This window comes from Eufriesea mexicana, unplaced genomic scaffold (genome assembly GCF_001483705.2).
Source record: "Eufriesea mexicana isolate 0111107269 unplaced genomic scaffold, ASM148370v2 scaffold8420, whole genome shotgun sequence".
In the NCBI taxonomy this organism is placed as follows: Eukaryota; Metazoa; Arthropoda; class Insecta; order Hymenoptera; family Apidae; genus Eufriesea; species Eufriesea mexicana.
The window spans coordinates 528,805-551,845 of NW_016916180.1; the positions used below are offsets into that span (position 1 = coordinate 528,805).

Here is a 23,041-nt window from a genome sequence, read left to right on the forward strand (position 1 = left end):
TCGAACGTTCATAGCTTTTATTCGCGAAATCGAACGATCTTTCCCTTTAAATTCGAGCCTGAGTATTTACCTAACGAAAGAACGCTGGAAATAAATGGAAATAACGAACGTGAATCGAAAAATAACAAAAGATCCAAAGACAAGAAAACTTGGTAAAATACTTAACCAACGAACTTTTAACGCAAATAAATGATTCGTGTTTTCCAAAAATGACGCGATCGATTGTCACAAAAATCGACAATCCTGCGTTCACAACTGTATCAAATCCTTTTCGCAAAAATCCAGGAATAAAGCACGCGATTTTTCCAGTCACCAACCTGAGAAACACACGAACCTTTAATACCTTCATCCTTATTCTCAAAATTTCAAAAAAGAAATCGTCTTTTCTAAAAGTCCCAAAGATCTCATAGATACAGTGAAGTTATCTCAACAACCTAGCATCTTCCTCGATCTAGAGAGAAACCTAAAGCTACCATCCCTAATGAAGAGCCACCCTTCTTTCTCGTAGGATAACAGATTCACTAATTCGTCGTCGAAGTTGGTTCTTGAAATCAATTCGCCTTCCGGAAGTGCTTCTACTTCCGCCTGTACGCTGTAGGGTAGTCCGTGAGGATGCTGCCTGTGGAGAGAATAGCTCCAGGACCACCCAGGATCCCACCCTTGTTCGCCAGCCAGCCGTTTCCACCGAAAAACCCAGCTGGTTCCAGCCTGTTCGTGAAGAACCCTGAATCGTTCACGTCCGCAATTTGTAGCAAATTATTCGCGCTGCTCAGTTGCTTTGCCTTCGAAGTCGAGTCGTAATTCCTGAAACCGAGACTCTTCAGTGCTTGCTTGAGCTGGGTGACACGGTTCTGGATGGTCTGGGGGTTGAGCTGAAGATTCTGGGCCAATGGCGTGATGAACCAGGTGAGTAGGCTTGGTTTTGACGTGGTGGCCGTGTCAGACTGAAAATTGTTCAGGGTTTGAAGTGGTTTGTTGATTGGAACGACGGAATATAGTAATTAGAAGGAACTTAAAATAGGGTACAACCATTTGGAGTATAATGGATACAGAGATTGAAGAGTATGTTGAAGTTTTCTGAAGAAAACGTGTTGAATTAGTATTTCTGATTAGGGCAGACAGATTAGAGCATTGGAATATTAAACTACTTATATTTATATTTCAATTTTTACACCAAAGAATTCATGCTCGTTACCACTACTAATTATAATAGGAAAATTATTACTCAACTAATCGTTTGCAAGAAAAATTTAAATTTAATTTCGATTGATTTTAATAAAGATTCTTTGATTTTCTCTTACAATTTTGGATTGAAAATAAATTGTACGCTCATGTGGAATAAGAAATCTGATTATGGAGGAACTTTATGTCTTTGGGGGTTTTGGCTTTCGAATTAGGTCTGTCAGACCTAGAAAAAGTTAAGATATCCACCGTAAATCTCGAGAAGCTCATAAAGAACTTCTGTTAGACTCGTTTTATAGTCCACGTTATATAGAGCATAAAACGCGATTTATAGTACTTCAGGATGTATTTTGCTTTATTATTGCGTACAAGGGGTTGTAAAGCCGAGTGCTTTGTCAAGTATAGTTGCTCGGTCTTCCGATAATTCACCACGTTCCGTCCTTAAATCTATAATCCTCGTACGACCAATTATTACCTTCTGTACTTACACTCTGAGTTACGTCTTTTAAGGTTGACGTGACAATGGAACCCTCATCAATAATTTCTACTTCCGTCAGTTCTCCTTGCTTGATTTTGCTTGGCGAATCAGAGGTTTCATTTAGGGGCTTTGCACATGCCCCAGCTACCTGAAAATATATAGAAAATAAGTACGAGAATAATACAAAACAATATATACATATGTAACAAAATATTAAATTAGCATTATTAATAATACTTAACTCGAGCAATAATACAGATGACACTAATCTAATACCACTATATTAGAATATTAAAAAATTAATACTTAATAAACCTACTATAAAACTAGTAATAAATAAAATAAATAAAAGTACCATGTCAAACTATAAATATTGTAAAAATTATAGAAATTATAAAATTGTAAGAATAAGAATTGGATAACAAAGATAGATTTATCAAATTAAATTCTAATAACAGATTTTTCTTAATGTAATAAAATATGTAAAGTATAGAAATTTAATATTTAAATGTACCCAAAAAATATAAATAAATAAATAAATACAATGATTAGACGAATAATAAATAGAAAAATCATCGGAATATCTTACCAGCAAGATTAAGACCAAAATGGACGACATCGTTTCCAGGAGAATAGGTTTCTTGGACAGCCTGAACTTCCGTCAAGGGAAAATACGACCCAGAAACTCAGGCGAGTTTCCACGAAGCGCAATAATCGAAATGCAACTACGTGAAGCGTTGTCGCCACTCTGAGTCCCAATATATAGCGCTTTCCGTACACAGGATTCCCCTTATCGAATGGAGGTACCCTTATAACTCCCAGATAACAGCACGATTACTAAATTATACCTGGTTCACACACTGGAAACTTCGAACAGTCTTTCCCATCGTGTTTTAATATTTTAGACACGAGTTAATCCGTCGTTCGAAAAATCCTAGACAAGAGGAATTTTTGCAAACGATTTTATGCACAATTCCGTGCTTCATATTCCTATCATACATAATTATAAAATAAAAATTAGCCTGACAAAAATAAAATTTTATTCCACAAATGACGGTACTCTCGGCAAAGGAGGATGTTACGAAAAGGAAATTTTTGGCATGGCCTGGAAATGAAAAATTCCTTCACTAATTCTGCCAGAGATACCTATATATTTTCATTAATTACAAAATCCTTTATTTTTATGAATTTGCTACTTCCAACCTTAATTACAATTATAGTCCACTCAAATCTGCTCGGATTTAAATTTATTTGATTAAAGTATGATTTTTGGTCCAATTTTGCTGCTATATCTGTATGAGAAATGGGATTAGGTCGACATTTACTTAACTCGTCTTTTGTTATCTGTACAGTACCCAGTAGCTGAGGAGCGTTTGTAATCAAAAAGTGAAACTCAACTTCCTCCTCCCTTTCGTAATACACGATTCGACTTGTTACATCTCTTCCTCGTTGCCAAACGAGCTTCATTCACTGGAGCGAACCGTAATTCCCTGAATCGGATGAATATTTAGTGAAGTGAAAATTTGGGTGCTTGGTAAAAGTTCGTTGAGATAAATTCCAAGAATAGCAATCCGCGTGATCCTCCAAACGTGGGTGGTGTGATTTATCTCAAAGCTAGCCTGGTATTTCTTCCTCGACTAATTAATATTCCCAAGCATTCTTAAGCACGATAGCGACTACCTCAACATTAAATACGGATCAGTAAGAAGCTGCGAAAACCTAAAGCCAATCAGGATATAATTTCTACAGGAAAATAATTCGAAATTTTATCATGAAAATTTGAAGAAGAGTTTCATCAATTTCTTCTTATTATAAAAATTATTTGTTATTTAAATATAGCTTATTATTCCCATACGATTTGACATGAAGAATGATTTATGAGTGATACTGCAAAATTTCTAATAGAAGAAAGAAATTAATTTTATTAGTTATTTGCGTTGTTTGCACGGCGATATTTAAATAAAAATTCTAGAAATTCTTCGACCACAGTCTATTCAGGGTTTCCAGAAGGGATACCGAGAAAAACACGTGTCGAGAACCGGTCGGCCTTTTTCCGATTGCGATCAATCGAGATCCATAACCGAATCACCTTGAAAACGCAGTCATCGAACAGGGTCCGCCGGTTCTCGTTCCTTTTTCCCTACTTCTCCGTGAAATCGTCACGACGGCCTTGTGCAAGGTCGCAACCTTCCGAGAATGAAAGTCCCGATCATTGGATTGTTCTCCGTGATTCACTTTCGCTCGAACACGTTCTATGGGCACCTGGAGGGTGTCGAGATAAGTCGTCGAGATAAGTCGTCGAGTATCGAGAAAGGGGGAAAAAATTAAGCTTCGAGTACTCAAGGTCGTGGAAAGTGTACGCGATCAAGGACATCAAGCCTCGGAAGGAGAAATTATTTTTATTTTATTTTTTTAATAAACGAATTTTTAGAACTAGTAATGGAACTTGAAAAGGAGGTATCTGTGAGGCTATAGCCTGGATAGAATTAGTTGGTGCTTAAGGCCGCTCCCCCCACCACCTTCCGAGCTTCCCAGGGAATTGCAATGTAAGGTTTGTAGCTGTAGTTTTCAGCTCAATTTTCTATTTTTTAATGTATAGGGTGTAATATCTAATTTGACACAATGAAGAGTCCTACAGAAGGCTGTTATAAAAAAAAAAGAATATATTTTTTAAATATATTTTAGTATAGAAGAGAAAAATACTAGATACTGAACAATATGCATTTCCTAACCTCACATAACCCAAAGCATAACAAAACAAAAATTAGAACAGAAGACACATAGCAATTAGGACACACTCAATCTACCCCAGTACAAACAAAACAGGAAAGAAAAATCCTATAAATCGCAATGAAGCTAAATAAATCATAAGACACACAATAAAACGAACGTATCGCCGGGGAACAAAGAAATTAGAACAAAACTCGCATAACAATTGGAACACACCCAAGGCTCACAGGTGCCGCCCAGCGCGAGTCATCGTTCGCCATAAACCGGAAATAAGCGATCGCTCCCCGCCGCTGCATAGCGGAAAACTGAACTCGGTTCACGGACACTCGCCGCATACCGATCGCAACTTAATTCAAGTGTCACGCGTCCGCTTTCGCGAACGAGCCTGGGACCTCTCGTTTCTTCCTCCTTGATTAACACCTCGGCTCGTTTGCCAGCTTAGAATGTACGTGTGCGACGCTGGAACCGTTACCAGCCTTTTCGAGACCAGTCCCACGGCGACACTCGGCAGGGAACCTTGATCCACGCGAGGAAAATCGACGAACCGGACGACTAAGCTCCAGCCTGGACCGGTTCGATCCTCCAGTCGCGATTCGGCCACGATCTCACGCGGACTAGTCGCTTTCCTCGCCGAAACGAGACACGACGAGATGCTACCCTGAGACACGTCATCGCAGTGACTTCCTTCGAAATTCGTTCTTTGGAATCCAAGAACCTTGGTCGAGGTTTGAGGAGAAGAATCTTTGTCTTGGAACGAGGAGGAGAATTTTTTGGAAGCTTGCTTAGAGTGGACTGAGCTTCGTGGACTTAGAGCTTGAGAGTTTGGGTCAGGATGAAAGCTGTTTGGTGCTTGTTGGTAGTTCTACTGTCTCGACAGGTGAGATCTTTGTTGTTGTAGTCTATGAACAGGGTGTTAGTGTGTGCACCAAGGGAACAGTGTTTGGTGCGATGATGGAAGAGGAACTAGGGGTACTTAAGGGCCTCACAGGTTGGGGAGAAGCGTTTGCAACGGAGGTTGAGGTTATGTGGGCCCGATAACGTAAGAGTCACTTTTTCTAAAGTAAGAAATCAGATAGAATATGATCAAGGATTTTTATGTTAATTTAATTAATTTTGTTGCTAATATTAAATTTCCATTTTTAAATAAAACTCCTACCCATCGGTTAAAATTTAAATACTCCCACAGTTAATATCAAAAGCTTTCTCTTTACCTCCCTTTGGATCATCATTGGCTATTCCATTAGATACTGCGCCATTTTCCATTTTCCAAAAACTAACTCTCCAGGTCCGGTAAGAAAGGGAAAAAGAAAGTTATTTATTTGGACGCAGATAAAAGGTCGAGTTTTAATTAACTCCCGCAGAAGTTGCACCGGAGCTTAAGCTGCACCTCGTGTCGTTTCTCTGTTCCCAAGAATCGTGTCTGACGATTTTCTGGCGCCGGAACTTCTCTCGGTATTCTCTCCCTTAATTATCCCACTAAGTAACCATGGAGACGTCAGTTCCGTTCGAGACATCGTTTGCAGATACATTTTCGCGAGTTTCTGTGATCATTAAAGGACGAGTCATTTGGCTGTCCAAGATTCCTATTAATCCTTTGTGGAACTTGGAGCTTAATGGCACAAATGTATATAATCGTACGTTCTTTGCCTTTTACTGTACTTTTGCAGTACATATATATCTTGCAATTTATTTATTTATTATTTTTAATCTTACTATTTATTTATTTATTTATTTTTAATCCTTGAAGTTTCATTGCTTTCATATTACGATGCTTAATTTTACTTTAATTTTTATTTTTATTAATCACGGTTATGGCAATATCGAACAATATTGAATTACTGCGAAAATTCCTAGTGAAATTTGAGAAAAATTCACGAGCAAAATTATATAGAATTATAATTTTATGCACAAAATGTTTCAAGAATATCAAAGAAATTTTAAGATCAGAATACACGGCTATGACAACTTACGACAATTATAATTCGTTGCTGCAGGCTATCTGTGGGATAATTAGAAACCCACCAGCCTTTTCGAAGCCAGTTTACTTGGACTCGTATCTCCCAGCAGCCATGCAGGTACGTGCATGATTAATAATTATACCACCAAGAAAATTTCAATAAAACAGATTTCTATAAAACAGGAATATAGTTACTCATTTGCATACTAATGTGAAACTAAATTAATACATTTCCACGAGATTCGTACTTTCACTTTGACTTTAACTTTCACTTTGACCATAATTTTTATGCTTAGTCAGTGATAATGACAAGACAGAATCTACTGCAATCATCTCCCAAATTTTTTTAGTTTGTTAAACAAAACGATTTTGCATAAGAAAATCAGCCTTCTAATAGCACTATTCAAAATAAAATGTATGAAAGCGAGCAAATTTATCCTGCTAACGTCAAAAATCCACGATCACCGAATCAAAAAAATATTTTTCTAAACCACCAGGTGATTTTCCACGCCGTCGAGCAGCTGAAACTTCTCCAATCAGAAGAATCTACCTCGAGCTCCACGACTATAGCCAACGCACCAACATCACCCATCACACCTCAGAATCAACAACCAACTACTCCAGGATCTTCGACAGTAGTCATACTCTCAGAGGAGTCCACAGTTAAAGAAGAAACATCCACACCAGGAAACCTATCAACCCAAACAGAGGTACCAGCACCATCAGAAACCTCCAATAACAAAACAGAGGAATCAGAGGAATCCAGAGTCGAAGTGACCAGCCAATCAGACGAAACGACTCTGCCCAGTACACCTGTCGACAAAACTGAAGAGTCCAAACTCCAAACGACACCGAGCAATCAAGCAGACCAGTCAAAGCTAGACGAAGAACCTGTCAACAAAGTAGACCAGTCCAACTCGCAAGAATCGTCAGAGAACAAGGGAGAAGACTGGAAATTCGAAGAACCATCCAACCTAGACACCACACCGAGCAACCAACCAGACCAAACCTACACAGACGTGTCCTCCATCAGCAACCTAGACGAATCGAAGCCACAAGAACCGATCCAACAGCAAGAAGAGGAGTTCGAGCTTGAAGAATCCTCGTTAGACAATGCACAGGTTACCCTGGCTGATGCACAGGTACCCGGGATTGACCAAGGATCGATCCAGCATGTCTCCATGCAACAAGAGTCGCCAGAGGTGAACGAAGAGATGCCAGAAACGAACTACGCGACACCTGAGACGAATTACGAGGAACCGGAAGCCGTGCACGCGGTGCAAGAAACGAACGAAGAAGTCCCGGAAGAGAATCACGAATGGGTCTTCTCGACTCTGACGGAGACCACAGCGTCCGATAATCCTCTGCATCCGTCCACCAGTCATGGATCGATCGTGGACTACCCTGACAGGAGGAAAGAGCCGACTGTCGATAGCGTGGTCCAAGGTGTCTACCAGATCCTGAAACCCACACCCTCGAAATTCGTGGACGAGGGCGCGGAGATTCTGGAGGAGATGAAAAGCGTCATGGGAGACTCCGCGGAGAAAACGGAGAGCGTGGAAGAGGAACAGGACGAAACTAGGTGAAGTCTCTCTGTTGGAAAGTTGATTTTTTCCTTTAGCAGGCCGTTGGATGAAGAGGGTGATCATCCTCGAGGATTTGCCGAGGGTTTCTCGAGGGTTTGTTTGATGGGGTTGTTTCTGCTTACGGGCTGTTAGAAAGATGTAGTTTGAAAAATTACTCCACCGGTCTGAATGTGACGTTATCTCACACAGGGTGTCTCGAATGTTCCGAATTTAACATTCATTGGGAAAATTTTGATTTTATTCGTAGATTTCTTCTTATTATTTATTTAATATTTGTACATGACCATCGAAAATAAGTACCACAGTGAAAATTAATATTTTAATGTCAAATATTAGGATGACAAATATTGATCTTCGTCATCTTAATGTTTCTTATATAATTAAAAATTATGGAAATTTTTATCTTAATATCGGATATTAAAGTAAAAAAATTTATCTTTGCAATGGTATCATAACTTGGGTGAAAATAGAGGATCTATTTTAACATGGTCAACATGGATTCCCAAAATTTGTCACAAGTTTGCAAATTTTAAAACAATGCAGAATAAAATTTAATTTAATATTTAACTTAAATTTAATTTAATTTGTCCAGAAATTAAACTTAAAAAAATGGACGAAATGCAAAAAAAATGTTTTTGCAACTATCCAAACCATCCACCATTGCCAAAATTCCCAAGATTGCGTTGACAATTTTTGAAGAGTACCTTGAACATTCGAATTCCGATTTAAAAATCGCTATGGAAATTAGTATATACCGAGGAACGTGAAGCTGCGTGTTGTATCCGGGATTGTGTTTATAGATTCGATAAGTACCCATTCGGGTTTAAAGTTCGCTCTGGCAAACTTTCTGCAGAATAAACAGAGTTTAATGCGCCAGCCGCAACAAGGATATCACTCTTCGGCATTAGGTTCGAGGAATCGATTCGAGCCTGGCCTGGGAACTTTGCCTAACCGAACGTAGACACGTACAATACAACCCTAGTTACCTCTAGTACAAATGCTACTGGTTATGAGAGTAAAAGATCTATCCTAAATGGAAAATGTAAATTCAATTTATCCTGATATCTCCAAAACTTCCACTAAATAATCCGATTAAGCAATTTACTGCTCCCTTTGCTCTCCCAAACTTCGATGGTATCTCAAGAGTGCCAGAACTTCTTGACTTCAGGCTAAAATATGGAGAAGGAGTTTAATTAAATTGGTTAGCAAAAATTCAAACGTCGGATCGGAAAATAAATTCGATTTTTCCAACAAGGGGAAAGAATCTAACCCTTAATTCAATTTAACCCTTAATTTGTACTTCAGTCATGACGTCAGTCAAGTTTGAAGTTTCGTTCAAAAGATATTGGAACGAAAAAGTAAAAAGCGAGTTCACGAAGAAGATACGTTACCAAAATTCGCCTAATCTAGTGGACTTTCTAATTTTTCCACGATTCCTGTGCAGATTCACTCGTTTAGGCGAGAGAGTGACGCAAGTGCCAAGGCCAAGCCTAACCAGTTACCTCAGACGATCGAAGGTGCCACCGAATGCCACTCTTCAGCAGCTGGCGAACCTGTACGACTCGTTGAGCAAGGACGCGAGGAAGCAGGGGTTCGGCAAGTACACCGGCTACTCGAACGAAGTCCTGGACACCCTGGAAAGTTCGGCCGAGGGTGGGATTGGACCGCAGCTGAAGAAGATCCTGTCCAAGGTGCTGGAACGCAACGAGCTGACGAGGGATGACGCGAGAACGAGGACTTCGCAAACTGTTCGAGACCTGGACAACCCTTCGAGCATCCTCAGCAAGGAACTGAGACCCCTGTTGCCTCTGCGATACTCCCCGTAACCCTGGGTGTCGAGGCAACATGTCGCTGTGTCTATGGGTGATTAATCGTCCCCATACGTGCAGTTAACCCTCTGTAACTGGAATACCACTTGGTACGTGACAATCGGAGTAAACGTTACGATCTGTCAGAGGTTTCTAAGAAATTTCTTAACGAAGTAGAAATTATCCTTAACACTTTGTTCACCGGCAATTTTACACAGAAACTATGTCATGTCACCGGCTATTATTTCGTAATCCAATCTTCAAAATCGCTTTCACACGCGATATTCTATGTCGCCCTGGGTTTCATAAATTGAAATAGGTAATGCAAGTGCAATGACGAGTTAACTCGTCGTTGGTCAACAACGTTTGGACAGGAAAGGACGAGTTAACTCGTCACCGGTCAACAATGTGTTAATAATAAAATGAAAAGTAGCTTTAGAAATAAAATTTAAGAAATTTGTTTTGAATATGGGAAATTAGGCATTGTACGAATACTATGGTGCTGGGATTTTGAAAAATTGAAAAACTGGGGTTGGTGAATTTGGTTTGTATATGGGTCGTGTATGGGCTTGCTGAGAAACGTTGTGAAAGAAAATAATTATACCTATCTTCTATTTCCTTTTATATATACAGGGTGTCCCAGAAACAGTAGTACAATCGGGATATGCAGAAACGAATCGATTATTTAATTATTCTTAATAAAAAAATTAAAAGTAGCTTTAGAGATAAAATTTAAGAAATTTGTTTTGAATATGGGAAATTAGGCGTTGTACGAATACTATGGTGCTGGGATTTTGAAAAATTGAAGAACTGGGGTTGGTGAATTTGGTTTGTATATGGGTCGTGTATGGGCTTGCTGAGAAATGTTGGGAAAGAAAATAATTATACCTATCTTCTATTTCCTTTTATGCATACAGGGTGTCCCAGTAACAGTAGTACAATAGGGATATGCAGAAACGAATCGAGAAAAAGGAATAACATTTTTTGATTCGAAGAATTTTGGTTTTCGAGAAAATCGACTTTGAATTTTATTCCTTTTCTTACGAATTATTAATGGGGGGAGGGGGGTAGAACCGCCACCACAGTTGTACTACCCTTACTGAGACATCCTGTATATTGAAATTAAAAATTGGGTGAAAGGGTAATTTTTGATATATCAAGAAACAAGTATTTTTAGAATATCTTGTATGGGGTCTAATTTTAATTTTAATCTGCGTATCTTGGGAGATAAAGAATATATGAACATTTGCAAATTGTATTTTTATTTCTGTCAGTAATTGTACGTAATTTTATTCGAGGTTCTATTTTAATTAAAAATCGGGGAATCGATAATCATTTTGAATAGCTTCAACTATGCATAGAAAAAAGATTTAGAAATATAAAAAAATAATAATGTAAGTTTTGAATTATGTTACGGAGGGTTCATTTGAATTTGTTGTTTCTCTTGTATAAACCGTTGATAAATATGATGTAGTTCCTATGGGCTCGCATTCGACTGTGAGCGGCTGAAATTGGAAATTCTTGCGTGTTTTGATATGTAAATCAGTTTGGAAACGTTAGCTGAATTTCGTACTGAAATTTGAATTATTCCCCGTTAAAGCATTGACGTCAAACGATATAATTAAAATTGTCTCTGCATACCTAATGCCGAATAAAATTTTTTACAACGTTCAATAGTCCTTCAATGACCTTGCGAAGCTTTCAACTAACCTTGAATGATTATTAAATAATCTTGTATAATAACCTTAAGAAATTTTTAAAATGACTTTCAAAAATCTTCGAAATAACCTTGAGTGCCCTTTTAATTATGGTACCTTCGAGTGACCACCTTGAATGATCATTAAATAACCTTGTATAATAACCTTAAGAAATTTTTAAAATGACTTTCAAAAATCTTCGAAATAACCTTGAGTGCCCTTTTAATTATGGTACCTTCGAGTGACCACCTTGAATGATCATTAAATAACCTTGTATAATAACCTTAAGAAATTTTTAAAATGACTTTCAAAAATCTTCGAAATAACCTTGAGTGCCCTTTTAATTATGGTACCTTCGAGTGACCACCTTGAATGATCATTAAATAACCTTGTATAATAACCTTAAGAAATTTTTAAAATGACTTTCAAAAATCTTCGAAATAACCTTGAGTGCCCTTTTAATTATGGTACCTTCGAGTGACCACCTTGAATGATCATTAAATAACCTTGTATAATAACCTTAAGAAATTTTTAAAATGACTTTCAAAAATCTTCGAAATAACCTTGAGTGCCCTTTTAATTATGGTACCTTCGAGTGACCACCTTGAATGATCATTAAATAACCTTGTATAATAACCTTAAGAAATTTTTAAAATGACTTTCAAAAATCTTCGAAATAACCTTGAGTGCCCTTTTAATTATGGTACCTTCGAGTGACCACCTTGAATGATCATTAAATAACCTTGTATAATAACCTTAAGAAATTTTTAAAATGACTTTCAAAAATCTTCGAAATAACCTTGAGTGCCCTTTTAATTATGGTACCTTCGAGTGACCACCTTGAATGATCATTAAATAACCTTGTATAATAACCTTAAGAAATTTTTAAAATGACTTTCAAAAATCTTCGAAATAACCTTGAGTGCCCTTTTAATTATGGTACCTTCGAGTGACCACCTTGAATGATCATTAAATAACCTTGTATAATAACCTTAAGAAATTTTTAAAATGACTTTCAAAAATCTTCGAAATAACCTTGAGTGCCCTTTTAATTATGGTACCTTCGAGTGACCACCTTGAATGATCATTAAATAACCTTGTATAATAACCTTAAGAAATTTTTAAAATGACTTTCAAAAATCTTCGAAATAACCTTGAGTGCCCTTTTAATTATGGTACCTTCGAGTGACCACCTTGAATGATCATTAAATAACCTTGTATAATAACCTTAAGAAATTTTTAAAATGACTTTCAAAAATCTTCGAAATAACCTTGAGTGCCCTTTTAATTATGGTACCTTCGAGTGACCACCTTGAATGATCATTAAATAACCTTGTATAATAACCTTAAGAAATTTTTAAAATGACTTTCAAAAATCTTCGAAATAACCTTGAGTGCCCTTTTAATTATGGTACCTTCGAGTGACCACCTTGAATGATCATTAAATAACCTTGTATAATAACCTTAAGAAATTTTTAAAATGACTTTCAAAAATCTTCGAAATAACCTTGAGTGCCCTTTTAATTATGGTACCTTCGAGTGACCACCTTGAATGATCATTAAATAACCTTGTATAATAACCTTAAGAAATTTTTAAAATGACTTTCAAAAATCTTCGAAATAACCTTGAGTGCCCTTTTAATTATGGTACCTTCGAGTGACCACCTTGAATGATCATTAAATAACCTTGTATAATAACCTTAAGAAATTTTTAAAATGACTTTCAAAAATCTTCGAAATAACCTTGAGTGCCCTTTTAATTATGGTACCTTCGAGTGACCACCTTGAATGATCATTAAATAACCTTGTATAATAACCTTAAGAAATTTTTAAAATGACTTTCAAAAATCTTCGAAATAACCTTGAGTGCCCTTTTAATTATGGTACCTTCGAGTGACCACCTTGAATGATCATTAAATAACCTTGTATAATAACCTTAAGAAATTTTTAAAATGACTTTCAAAAATCTTCGAAATAACCTTGAGTGCCCTTTTAATTATGGTACCTTCGAGTGACCACCTTGAATGATCATTAAATAACCTTGTATAATAACCTTAAGAAATTTTTAAAATGACTTTCAAAAATCTTCGAAATAACCTTGAGTGCCCTTTTAATTATGGTACCTTCGAGTGACCACCTTGAATGATCATTAAATAACCTTATATAATAACTTTAAGAAATTTTTAAAATGACTTTCAAAAATCTTCGAAATAACCTTGAGTGCCCTTTTAATTACAGTACCTTCGAGTGACCACCTTGAATGATCATTAAATAACCTTGTATAATAACCTTAAGAAATTTTTAAAATGACTTTCAAAAATCTTCGAAATAACCTTGAGTGCCCTTTTAATTACAGTACCTTCGAGTGACCTTGTGTGACTATCGAATGACTATCATGTGACCTTCCTATGGTGCCTTAGAAAGCTTTCGAATACTTTAAAATAATTTTCAAATAATTGTGATTTCGGTGGTTTATCGCTCGTTTGGAGGTCTAACAGAGAACCACAGGATCCTGTGCGATGAGTCAATAATTCTGAATACAATGAAGTTGATTCATTCCCGACTTTTTGGTAATGTTCGACATTGAGTCATTCGTTTTCATAGTAATACTAAGCTTGAAACCAAATTCGATCTAATACACGACTCAACATCAAGATCAAAACTTATATAAAATTTATAAAAATGTTTATAGACTACAAATAACAGGCTCGACGAATCTAAATCATCAAAACACACCCTATTTTCAATCACAAGATATACAGAAACACGAAATCAACACACAAATCCAATTTCAAACAATATACTCCAATCAAACAAAACTATAATAAAATTCAGATCCATCTAAAATTTCAATTAAATTAATAAAACTAAATTTAAATACTAGATACTTCTAAAATCACTTTCTATAAATAAGAAAGAATATTATATAATTTTAAATCACAAACTACATATACACTCTAAATTAAATTACAACACAATCCTAATTCAGGCCAATCAATCTCAAACAATGTTCTCCAATCAAACACAACCATTATTAAAATTTAAATCCACATGGAACCTAAACCAAGGCACACCTCAACTCACATTCTAATATTCAGAACACTCAGTGATTTTCAATCACAAAATACACATATACGATAAACTAAATTACAACACAATCCTAATTCAGGCCAACTAATTTCAAACATTCTGCAATCAAACACAACCATTATTAAAATTCAAATCCACATGGAACCTAAACCAAGGCACACCTCAACTCACATTCTAATATTCGAAACACACAGTGATTTTCAATCACAAAATACACATACAGGATAAATTAAATTACAACACAATCCTAATTCAGGCCAGCCAATCTCCACATATATTCTCCAACCAAATACAACCATTATTAAAACTCAAATTCATATAAATTTTAAACCTAAGTATATGCAAATCCACATTCTAATATTCGAAACACAGTGATTTTCAATCACAAAATATATATACACTCTAAATTAAATTGCAACACAATCCTAATTCAGGCCAACCAATCTCAGACAATGTTCTCCAATCAAATACAACCAATATAAAAAAAATTCAAATTCATATAAAATTTAAACCTAAGTATATCCAAGTCCACATTCTAGTATTCGAAACACACGGTGATTTTCAATCACAAAATACACACACACACTAAACTAAATTACAACATAATCCTAATTCAGGTCAACCAATCTCTACATATATCCCCCAACCAAATACATTCATTATTAAAATTCAAATTCATATAAAATTTAAACCTAAGTATATCCAAGTCCACACTTTAGTATTCGAAACACACAGTGATTTTCAATCACAAAATACACACACACGCTAAACCAAATTACAACACAATCTTAATTCAGGTCAACCGATCTCAAACATTCTCCAATCAAACACAATCATTATTAAAATTCAAATCCACATAAATCCCGAACCTAGTTACTCTTAACTGTTCAACGCTTCACCTTTCAATACCATTCATCACCAAGAAGACACCGCAAATTTTTCCAATCCAAGCCTTGACCCGCGGCACGATATTGTTTATTGCTCGAACAATATGAGCTGGCAGTGCCCGCGAAGCGGAGATACGTGCGTCGAATAGCGATCTCCGTTGGGCAACACAGTGTCAATGGTTTGTCCCGGAGGCAGAGGCGCGGACAGAAGACAATAGGGTCGCTGGTACGATCGAATTAGACGCATCGAGACGCTACGCCGCTGCATTGCACGCTGGTATAAATGGATTTTGAAATCAATGGTCCTTCAGTCGTTGCCTCGCCTTCGACGAAAGGAATCGTCGAAAGGGAACCAGTGATCCGCTTCAGAACACCATGAAGATTCTACTCTTCGGATTTTGCCTTGTTTGCGTGAGTAGAAATTTGTTAAAAAAGGAAAAACGAGAAGAGTAATATTCGTGTAGAATTAATTTGAAATTAGAGCAAACGAATTGGAATTTGTTGGATTTAATCGAGCGTGAAATTCAAAGGGTGGAATGTTGCAGGGATGAAAGAGACCGGGATTTTCTCTTTTTTTCGTTTTGGAAGTTACCAAGTCCGAAGGTTTCGTTTCATCGAAGAGACCTGTAATTGTTCCGCTGATTTCGACAAGGATTTAATTTCCGGACGGTGCGCTCGATTAAAGTAACGAAAGTGGTGGAAGGAGTTCAAAGGGAAAAACGAGGGGGTGACAAACTGTTGCAGCCCACCCTTCGTTTAATCACCGCGTCTTCCTTACTTGCGTCACGACGAAGTTCTTATTTATATTTTTACTCGGCAGTCTGTGTAATCCCTCCGAGGAACTTCGTCGAGTTGAAATTTTCCAAACTTTCGGACGTTATCGGCAATTTTCAAAAGTTCCCTAACTTCGCCAATAATCCCTTGAAAAAATTCCCCCGAGCTTCGGCTTTTAATAATCTATTATAATTATACTTCTGTGAATACCATATAAGTATACTAAATTTTGTCAATCTTCCAAAACTCAAAAAAAAAATATATATATATACCTACTCTTAAGAAAATACTCAATTTCGTAGTATTACAAATTCTCTGTTTAGATGAACTGAAAAATTATTAATCTAACTGGATTTTCTGCTACTTTGCAAAAATAATTTTACACCGCTTTAATGTAAATTTATACAACATAAAATTAGACTTTAAAGTTCGCCCACATTCATAATTACCGACATGTATATTTATATTTCAGTTTCTCCCATAATATAAAAGAAAAAAAGAAATATAAAAATCTGTCTATTAATAGTGATAATAAGAATACATATAATAATATCCAATTATCATATGTGCAACAACAATAGCCCTAAACACATTGAAGAAACGCATCAAAGAATTACGACTACACGAAGAAATTATAAATAAAATACAACATAGAGTCACATTACAAACACGTAGAATCACCCACGAATTTCTCCAGTACCCATAAATACCAAGCTTGGTACATACTCGTATGTACAATAAATACCAATACACGCTAATATAAACACAAATATTAATAATAATAATAATAACATACGTATTATACATACAAGCAATGTGTGTACCCAAAACATTGTGTAATACATATTATATACATCTATTATTATTATTACTATCATTATTACTACAAAATATAGCATCGGATATATATTTCAGCTCTCCATGTCGAGAGTGCAATCGAAGCCACAGACCACGAAGCTGTTCCCAATCCCAGAAGAAACGAGCAATCCTCCAGAAGAGGCCAGCAGCGAGGCGAAGCCTCTGGACAGGCTGCTGGGAAAATTGCGAGCCACGTACAACTTCGTGTTTCGAAAGCCGGAGAACACGAGCAACGTGGAGAAAATTTTGGCCAAGGACAAGCCCGACCCAGACGTGGAGGCGCTTAAACTGATCTGGTCCAATCGAATGCAGCAGAGCTTGGTGGACAGGGAAGCGTCGAAGAAGTCGCAACCCAAGGGAACCTATTTAAAGGTACAGGATGACTGGGTGAACGATGTTCAGCCCTTAGAGCGTTTGGAGCCTTTGGAACCGTTGGAACTGGAAGACGAGGTGGAAGTTGACAAGGATCGAGACGTGGAGATCATTACACCGAGGACCACCTTCCAGTTTCCGGTCACCCTCAGCCGCCATCTTGTCGATTGGATCGGATCGCTCCTGGGGATCACTTATGGCGTGTACTCCAAGCTGTCCAGAATTGTTAATACCAATCACACTGCAATACGTGTTAAATGATTATGGCAAATGGCTTTTCTACTATATTTGGATACTTTTTTATGTATTAGATAAGAAAATAAAATAAGGGTAAACAAGCAAGGAAGTGGAATACAGATGACTCCATTATAACCAATCACTATGATCAATCCAATAAAAATACGGATAAGTACTTTAATTAAGGTATGAATAATTACGTACAAAATTTAGAATGAACAGGGAACAAGTTGGCAAAAGGAAGACCATTTAAATAATTTTAAATGCGTATTGTGCGTTCGAGGAAAGAAGGCACAGCGTGTTTACATCCTCACTGACTGACTGATTAACCCCGCTGATACTGCTTTAATCACAGGCAGTGGTCGCTATTTACTGAAAACGGTGACCAATGTGCAACCATCTTCAGATATAGCAGTCACTGCCTATGATGATGAGGGTGACAGCGGAATTAATCAGCTAGCTCTGAGAATATAAACACGTTATGCCTTCTTTACCCGAACGCACTATACAATAAGGAGCATATTTAATCGAAAAGAAGTGAATAATCGGGAATCAACTGTGGTAGATATGTATACAGACAGTACGAGTGAACGATGGTTTTCTTTACACTTATTTTATTCAAAAATATCTTGGTCTGAAAAATACATGTGTTACCTCTTATCCATTCTTCTTCTTATTATTTCTTTCTTATTTTTGTTTTTTTCTTTTTTCTTTTTTTGGCAATCATTGTATTATACATAACAATCGCTCGTCGAGTAACACCTTGTTGCAAATGCGTGTCTATTGTTAAAATACTTCATCATTGTTTATCGTCTTGCGTATCATGCCCACGGAAATGGCCACAAGCGTGAACATGGATACCTTACATACTACTTAATTAAACTTTACTGGAAAGATCAGCGCTGCTTCCTTAACCCAGGTCAGTGGTGCAATTCTATGGACAGGTTTCTCAGTGGATCAGTTTTCTTACGAATCATTTTAGCAGGTAGAAATCCAGCAGAGCTTAGGGGACCATTCGATTGCCACTGCACCGGGGTCAAGAGAGGCAGGAAGTTGAAAGAAGTTCAGGAGGAAGAGACAAAATACTGCTATTCTCACGAATATTCAAAAGTCTTTGGTTCTATTATAACGCGGTATGAGTCTTATCTTTAGTGCCATCCGCAGTTATCCACTCTAATCTCGTGTACGTCTAGCAGACATTCCAAAGGTGTTAGTCATAATTAAATCTAATCACAAGTTCCAAAATCTACAGCACGTGGTAGCATTTAGAAGCATTATTCCACGGTAGAAGTCCGGCAGATTGTCAAAAAATCGCTGTCAAAATATGCTCGAGACTCTTCAGCAAATAACGAAGAAAAAAGAAGGAAAATTAAAAGAGAAAGAAATTGTCATGGAAATTTTTCTCCTCTTTTTCATCGGCAATAGAAAAAGGATGGCTTCGCAAATGTTCACTCGTTCAAATTTTTTGACAATCCACCGTTTCAAATTCACGATGGATTTTTGAGCAATTTTTACCGTTTTTATTTCATACTTAAGAACTGCCAGATTAAATATAAGAAACGCGCGGTGCGATGTAAAATCGATTTTGGAAATTTATTTAGACGAAATGAACAGTATGGTTTACGCTTTCACGCATAATGGTGTGAGTCTCAGTAAAAGTGAGTCACGAGTGAGTCAAAAGTAATGGGAACTTCTCCGAATCTAAAATAAAAAAAAACATAAAAGGTCTATCAAAAGTTGTTACTGAAATAATAATATAATTTTCGTTCGAGAGTGCTATGCAAACGATTATTCTTTGGTACACAAACAAAAGACCTTCGAGTCACCTTGAAACATTGAGCAAAGTAATCTTTCCTCTAATATCACTTCTTAAACTGTTACACGAAATAATACACAGTCATAACAGTACAGACTACATTACTGAAAAGATTTGTAAAAAAATATAGTTCCACTTTTCAATGCAAAAATTCCTATTGCTTTTGCCTTAAAAATATCACGTAAAAGAGAGAGAGAAAAAAAAAGTAAAAGGAATAGTATAATAAAAATATCTCTCATTGAAAATATTTAAAAAATTATACGTATAAAAAATATGTCTGTCCAATTCGTGCATGATAAAATTAAAATGGAGAGGAAAAAAAAGAATATGAATTATAGTTAATGAAGATGAATGCTTACTTAAAATACATACTACATGTACTCATTAATGATGAACACGGACGAATCAGAGATCAAGTTTGAAACAACGTACCTACTGAATCTCCATCAGGTAAAATTTGTTAGCACTTATATACAGAATTATTCTACAAATTTTCATAACCATATTTATTGGCAGTATGCTATTACTTGCTACTGGTACTCGCTCTGAATTTATCGTAACGGCAGATTGGCATTGTGTCCTTCAACACTACTGATTACTTATTATCGTCTAAACATACCCCATTCTAAGTGACAAACATGCACACGGAACTCGAACTTGTGGAGAAAAAGAAGGAAACAGAATCTTTCATTGAGAGCCACAATGAGAAACTCGAGTTCAGTGACCTACAGTCGGCTTTCTTTCGTGATCGTAGACTAGAATCCGTAAACAAACTATTTCCTTTAAAGTTAGTTTAAATAAGACAGATGATGTACTCTTACACAAGTTGCCCTTTTCGTTTCAAGTTAGCATGTTGATACTTTTCATTTTCATTTATCTTATTATTAGACTCACTCAGGCTGGCGGACCGTTGTTAGATATTACTATTTCATGCAAATAATGGAATTTAACTATGGTTCATAGTATGCTCGCTAAAAATATAAGGTACTGCTCATTGAACACTAACAACATTCTTCTATAAAATAGAAAAAAAAATAGCTTCAAGTTTCAAGTTCCTTCAGAAATTAATGGATGTTTAATGACTCGATCACCGCCGGTTATCATGAAAATTTATTTATCCATCATTAATGGAAATTCATTTGTAAATTGCACCTCAGTCTCCTAGTGCTACCTTCCTTCTCCAATGATTTTAATTTTAATTCTACAATACGTTCCAATTCCTAACGTACGCCTAATCAATTTTCTATTTTGTGCTAACCCCGACGCTCCCACGTGAACAGCCTTTATTGCTTTGGATTTAGACGAGCTTATTTACGACTAAGACGGCATTAAGTACCTTGTATTCTGAGGCAGAATCTCGTTCATGTTCACTGCCTGCTGCTGCAGCACGTTCGCCTCCTTCATCGCTTGCTCCTTGAACGAGGAGAATGTGTGGATCAGATTCTGATCCTTCTGGAGATTCTGGATGTACTGCAGGAAATTAGGCTCTTGCTTCATGAAGCCTCCATCTTTCAACACGAAACTCACTTCTTGTTTAGGCATTGCAGGAACCTCGGGAGCCTTTTCGAAAGATTCTTTTTGCTCCACGAAAAATGAATCTTTCTTTGTCCTATTCCTTCTAATTCCTAGATGCGTTTGAGTATGTTTGTTTAAGTGATCCTTCCTAGAGAAGGCTTTCTGACATACCGAACACGAAAAATTCTTATCGCCAGAATGAATAACGTAATGCCTTGTCAAGTGTTCGTTTCTTTTGAACGCTTTTTGGCACACTGGACATTTAAATGGCCTCTCATCTGAATGACCACGCATGTGTTGATCGAGATGCTCCTTTCGTTTCAACATAGCGCCACACTCTTTGCATTGATACTTGCGTTCCTGTAAGATGAAGTTTATATCAGTTTAATATATTTATTTTCAAAATTGAACATATTAGAACATATTAGAGAAGAGAGTAATACGTACCTGTATGTGAGCTTGTATATGTTGTTCAATTTCCGTCTTATCCGGGAACGCTAAATTGCATTCTGGACAGCAGTAAAGCGTTGAACCATCCAGAGCGACGCTAATTTTTATCTCGCCGGTTTTCGCTCGGAATTTCATTTTTTTCTCGGTCTTTGGCGAATCTGTTTGTATTTGTTGCTCAACTTTAACAGTCTGTACTGTATTCTCATTTTCTTGTGGATTTTCTATTTGAACATTTAGATCATTTGGATTTATGGACACTAACAATTGATCCGTATTCATGAAAGTATTGTTTCCATTCTGTAATTGAGTATTTCTGAATACTGGAACACTAGGAATGTTAAGAATGTTGTTCTGTGCGTGCTCCACTTTTTCCTCTTCAGTCTTTTCTTTTTTCACCTGCTCTGTCTGCAGTTTAATCAATTGTTGTAAAGTTAATGGTAGAGTTGTAGCTTGCAACTTTTGAAAATACTCTGCCATGGCACTTTGTTGTTGAAGTTGAACGTGTGAATCTTGCTGGAATATCAACTTTTTGTTACATAAAACTATGTAAATTTCTCAATAGATATATAGTTTACTAGAAGAAAAATTCCATACCATTGTAGACATTTGTTTCTCATTCTCAGTCCTTGTTTCTAACTCTGGTTTTATGTTCTCTGACTGCGAGGTTGATGGCAAATACATATTAGGTATAATTCTTACTGGTAAACTATTTGACTGAACACTGAGTATTGGGCTATTTTGATTGTAATTAGGAATGTTAATAGTCTGAATGCCTTGCTTCTCACAAAGCTGCATCAATGTGTTTGGATCTGGCCATGCTAATATTGGCCCTGTGTACTTGTTAGTCGTATTCACCTGAAAGAATATAAACAATTAAATAAATAAAGTATATCCGAAACAAATATAACGTAGTAGTAAATCTTACCAGCAAACTTTGTTTCGTCTGATTTGATCCAACAGCGGTTGTATAAACAGTCGTTTGCTCTACTTGAGTATTATCGCCACTAGTAAATTTTGACGTCGAAACTACGTTCGATCGAGATGTTAATTCCGAAAATTGCGGAAGAGAACCTTGAATCGTATTATTCCCGGAAAAATCCATTTTGCCGCAAGTAGACGTAAAAGGTACGCGCGTTTGTAATTAAAACATGCGAGCGTTTATAACCTATAATATAATGCACGCGTAACGAACGAGCAAATTAATCGTAACTACGTTTTTAGTTTCATATTTCTCACGGCGCGTGGAAAAGTAAACTAATATCGAGACGAAACATCGACGGAAAACACGAGACGGCTAATTAAATTAAAAAATACTTCTCGAGCGACGGTACATTGTAACGTACGCCGCGTCCTACGCGTCGCTCCAACATGGCTGTATTAAAGTACTATTTTCAAAATTTCATTGTATTCGTAAGAAAAATGGAAGTAATTCTTTGAAAATATATTTAAGACATACTCTTTCTTGCATAGTTTAATAAAATTTGTATCATTTAAAAAGTTAAAACTTATCAATAAATTATATTTATTTAATCTTAAAAAAATTTTTGAAGAAAAAAATGATTTTTATTATCATGGTAAGCCTGAACTACGTCTTTCTGTTTACA

General features: G+C 36.5%; 4 protein-coding genes across 4 annotated transcripts; 2 read left to right on the plus strand and 2 right to left on the minus strand.

Annotated features, from left to right (window-relative positions):
- Positions 1-575: 575 nt before the first annotated feature.
- On the minus strand, positions 576-2,279 carry LOC108552881 (uncharacterized). Its single transcript, XM_017907562.1, has 3 exons — positions 2,250-2,279; positions 1,671-1,808; positions 576-980 (listed from the first exon to the last, which is right to left on the minus strand). The coding sequence occupies exons 1-3, from the start codon at positions 2,277-2,279 to the stop codon at positions 576-578; spliced, it is 573 nt and encodes a 190-aa protein (XP_017763051.1).
- Positions 2,280-5,222: 2,943 nt separating this feature from the next.
- On the plus strand, positions 5,223-9,759 carry ImpE3 (Ecdysone-inducible gene E3). The gene is made up of 4 exons (XM_017907563.1): positions 5,223-5,267; positions 6,385-6,465; positions 6,845-7,929; positions 9,378-9,759. Exons 1-4 carry the CDS (start codon positions 5,223-5,225, stop codon positions 9,757-9,759), a joined length of 1,593 nt encoding a protein of 530 aa, XP_017763052.1.
- A 6,031-nt stretch (positions 9,760-15,790) lies between these two features.
- On the plus strand, positions 15,791-17,680 carry LOC108552883 (uncharacterized). Its single transcript, XM_017907564.1, has 2 exons — positions 15,791-15,826; positions 17,105-17,680. Exons 1-2 carry the CDS (start codon positions 15,791-15,793, stop codon positions 17,678-17,680), a joined length of 612 nt encoding a protein of 203 aa, XP_017763053.1.
- A 1,545-nt stretch (positions 17,681-19,225) lies between these two features.
- Positions 19,226-22,539, minus strand: LOC108552905 (zinc finger protein with KRAB and SCAN domains 5). Its single transcript, XM_017907588.1, has 5 exons — positions 22,363-22,539; positions 22,032-22,292; positions 21,435-21,950; positions 20,809-21,347; positions 19,226-19,357 (listed from the first exon to the last, which is right to left on the minus strand). The coding sequence occupies exons 1-5, from the start codon at positions 22,537-22,539 to the stop codon at positions 19,306-19,308; spliced, it is 1,545 nt and encodes a 514-aa protein (XP_017763077.1). The 3' UTR covers positions 19,226-19,305.
- Between the last annotated feature and the right edge of the window lie 502 nt (positions 22,540-23,041).

Bases quoted from the DNA above. Each gene is read 5' to 3' on its own strand.
- LOC108552905 (XM_017907588.1), bottom strand. From the start codon at position 22,539: ATGGATTTTTCCGGGAATAATACGATTCAAGGTTCTCTTCCGCAATTT. The intron at 21,951-22,031 runs GTATGGAATTTT...TTGATATTCCAG, and splicing joins AGAAACAAATGTCTACAATG to CAAGATTCACACGTTCAACT. The intron at 21,348-21,434 runs GTACGTATTACT...TTCATCTTACAG, and splicing joins ATATACAAGCTCACATACAG to GAACGCAAGTATCAATGCAA.
- LOC108552881 (XM_017907562.1), bottom strand. From the start codon at position 2,279: ATGTCGTCCATTTTGGTCTTAATCTTGCTG. The intron at 1,809-2,249 runs GTAAGATATTCC...ATATATTTTCAG, and splicing joins TTTTGGTCTTAATCTTGCTG to GTAGCTGGGGCATGTGCAAA. The intron at 981-1,670 runs GTAAGTACAGAA...TCCGTCGTTCCA, and splicing joins TAAAAGACGTAACTCAGAGT to ATCAACAAACCACTTCAAAC.
- ImpE3 (XM_017907563.1), top strand. From the start codon at position 5,223: ATGAAAGCTGTTTGGTGCTTGTTGGTAGTTCTACTGTCTCGACAG. The intron at 5,268-6,384 runs GTGAGATCTTTG...TCGTTGCTGCAG, and splicing joins TAGTTCTACTGTCTCGACAG to GCTATCTGTGGGATAATTAG. The intron at 7,930-9,377 runs GTGAAGTCTCTC...ATTCCTGTGCAG, and splicing joins GAGGAACAGGACGAAACTAG to ATTCACTCGTTTAGGCGAGA.
- LOC108552883 (XM_017907564.1), top strand. From the start codon at position 15,791: ATGAAGATTCTACTCTTCGGATTTTGCCTTGTTTGC. The intron at 15,827-17,104 runs GTGAGTAGAAAT...TATATATTTCAG, and splicing joins TCGGATTTTGCCTTGTTTGC to CTCTCCATGTCGAGAGTGCA.